The 1,984-nt window shown below is 46.3% G+C and overlaps 1 protein-coding gene across 1 annotated transcript in view; it reads right to left on the bottom strand.

Moving 5' to 3' along the window:
- Positions 1-938, bottom strand: part of LOC118479081 (hepatocyte nuclear factor 6-like) — a gene marked incomplete at its 5' end in the record, with an annotated part of 1,415 nt that extends 477 nt beyond the window's left edge. The window contains 1 exon segment of the mRNA XM_035973716.1: positions 632-938. Coding sequence (XP_035829609.1) covers positions 647-938 — 292 coding nt within the window.
- Between the last annotated feature and the right edge of the window lie 1,046 nt (positions 939-1,984).

The following is a 1,984-nucleotide window of genomic DNA, read 5'->3' as shown; positions in this document are numbered from 1 at the left end:
ATAATAATAATAATAATAACAGTTGTTGTTGTTGTAGTGTGTGTGCGCATGAGTGTGTGATAAGTTCCTCGCCTATTATGTTTTAGTATGAGTTTTACGGCACTTTCAACACAATAAGGTCATATAAGTGCCGAAGATTAGAGGTGTTACAAGAGAGTAACAAACATAAAAAAGAAGGAGGAGAGATAAGGACGATAGATGTTTGATAGGAAAGAAGGAGCAGACCACCCTGTTATTGTTCCCGTTGTTGATGTTATTGTGTGTGTGTGACTGTATATGTGTGTGTTTATGTGTATGTATGTAAGTATGTGTATGTGTATATATATATATGTCTGTGTGTGTGTGTGTGTGTGTGTGTTTATATATATATATATGTGTGTGTGTACATAAGTGTGTGACAAGTTCTCACCTGTGTGTCCCTCCCAAAGAGCCCCGCCTGGTGTTCACAGACATCCAGCCACGGACGCTCCATGCAATTTTCAAAGAGACCAAAAGGCCAGCCACACTCTCCCTGTTGTTGTAGCTGATGTTGTTGTTGTTGCTATTGTGTATGTGTGTGTACATAAGTGTGTGTGTACCTAAGTGTGTGTGTATATATGTATGTATGTGTGTACATAAGTGTGTTTCTCACCTGTGCGTCCCGCGGTTAGCTCTTGTTGCAGCCAGACACACTCTCCCTGTTATTGTTGCCGTTGTCGTCTTGCCACTTATCCAGCGACCTCCGGCGCGCGTTCATGAAGAAGTTGGCCACGGTGGTCACCTCAAGGCCCAGCTGCTGGGCTATGGTCTGTTGCATCTCCTTCGACGGCCTTTTTGTCTCTTTGAAAATTGCATGGAGCGTCCGTCGCTGGATGTCGGTGAACACCAGGCGCGGCTTTTTGGGCGGCCGGTTCTCCTCCGGCGATTTGTCCACGTCGAGTTCTTTCCGCTTACACGCTGGGGGTGGGAGAGGAGGGGAGAGAGGGTTAATGTAATAATAATGGTGGGAAGTTTAGGGGAGAATGGGTTAATACAATGGTGAGGAGAGGAGGGGAGAGAGGGTTAATGTAATGGTGGGGATGGAGGGGGTGAAGAAAGGGTTAAAGGTGGGGAGAGATAGGGAGAAAAGGTTAATGGTGGGGAGTGGAGAGAAGGTTAATTTTAGAGAGAGGGGGGGGTTAATGAGAAGGACAGGAGGTTAACTAAAGAGAGCGAGAAGAGAGGGGGCTAACTAAAGAGAGAGAGGGTTAACTAAAGAAAGATGACAGGGGGTTAACTAAAGAGAGAGGAGATAGGGTTAACGAGAGGGAGAGGGGGTTAACTAGAGAGAGAAGAGTGAGGGGATTAACTAAAAAGAGAGGAGAGGGGGTTAACAAGAGGGAGAGGAGGTTAACTAAAGAGAGAGAAAAGGGGATTAACAGGATCAAGACAGGTACAATGATCCTGGTTGGACATTTAGTTCTGGGAACACCCGCCCCCCGCCCCCTCTTACCAAGATAGACCAAAAGAAAAAAAAGAAAATGACCCAGGGGAAGAAAAGAGTGGCAGTGGGCGACTGTGCAGAAGCAGGGTGTACCAGTGACACCCCCCAACCGCCCACCGCAATAACTACATCATAATAATATTATACTGTACTTGTAGGAGTGAAAGAGTGAACCAAGAACGACAGAGTAGAGGTGAAAGTGTAGGAAGAACAAGCTGTGTGTGTCAGTGTCAACAACACGGTGCCCACCAACACAAGATATCACCATCTACACACTTGACACAGCACAACACAACACACAGCACATACATTTTGCACACACAACACGCATTGTTGACGTCAAGAGAAAGGCTCACTGACTGTGCTCCGACACAGCAGATCACAGACGTGGTACGACATACACATACATACATACATACACAAACACATACAACACAAAGGGAGGGAGGGAGGGAGAGAGAGAGAGAGAGAGAGAGAGAGAGAGAGAGAGAGAGAGAGAGAGAGAGAGAGAGAGAGAGTGAG

The sequence above is a fragment of the Aplysia californica genome, unplaced genomic scaffold (assembly GCF_000002075.1).
Source record: "Aplysia californica isolate F4 #8 unplaced genomic scaffold, AplCal3.0 scaffold01866, whole genome shotgun sequence".
Classification (NCBI taxonomy): domain Eukaryota; kingdom Metazoa; phylum Mollusca; class Gastropoda; order Aplysiida; family Aplysiidae; genus Aplysia; species Aplysia californica.
Note: the sequence above shows the minus strand (reverse complement) of the source record. Positions and strands in the feature narration are given on the sequence as shown.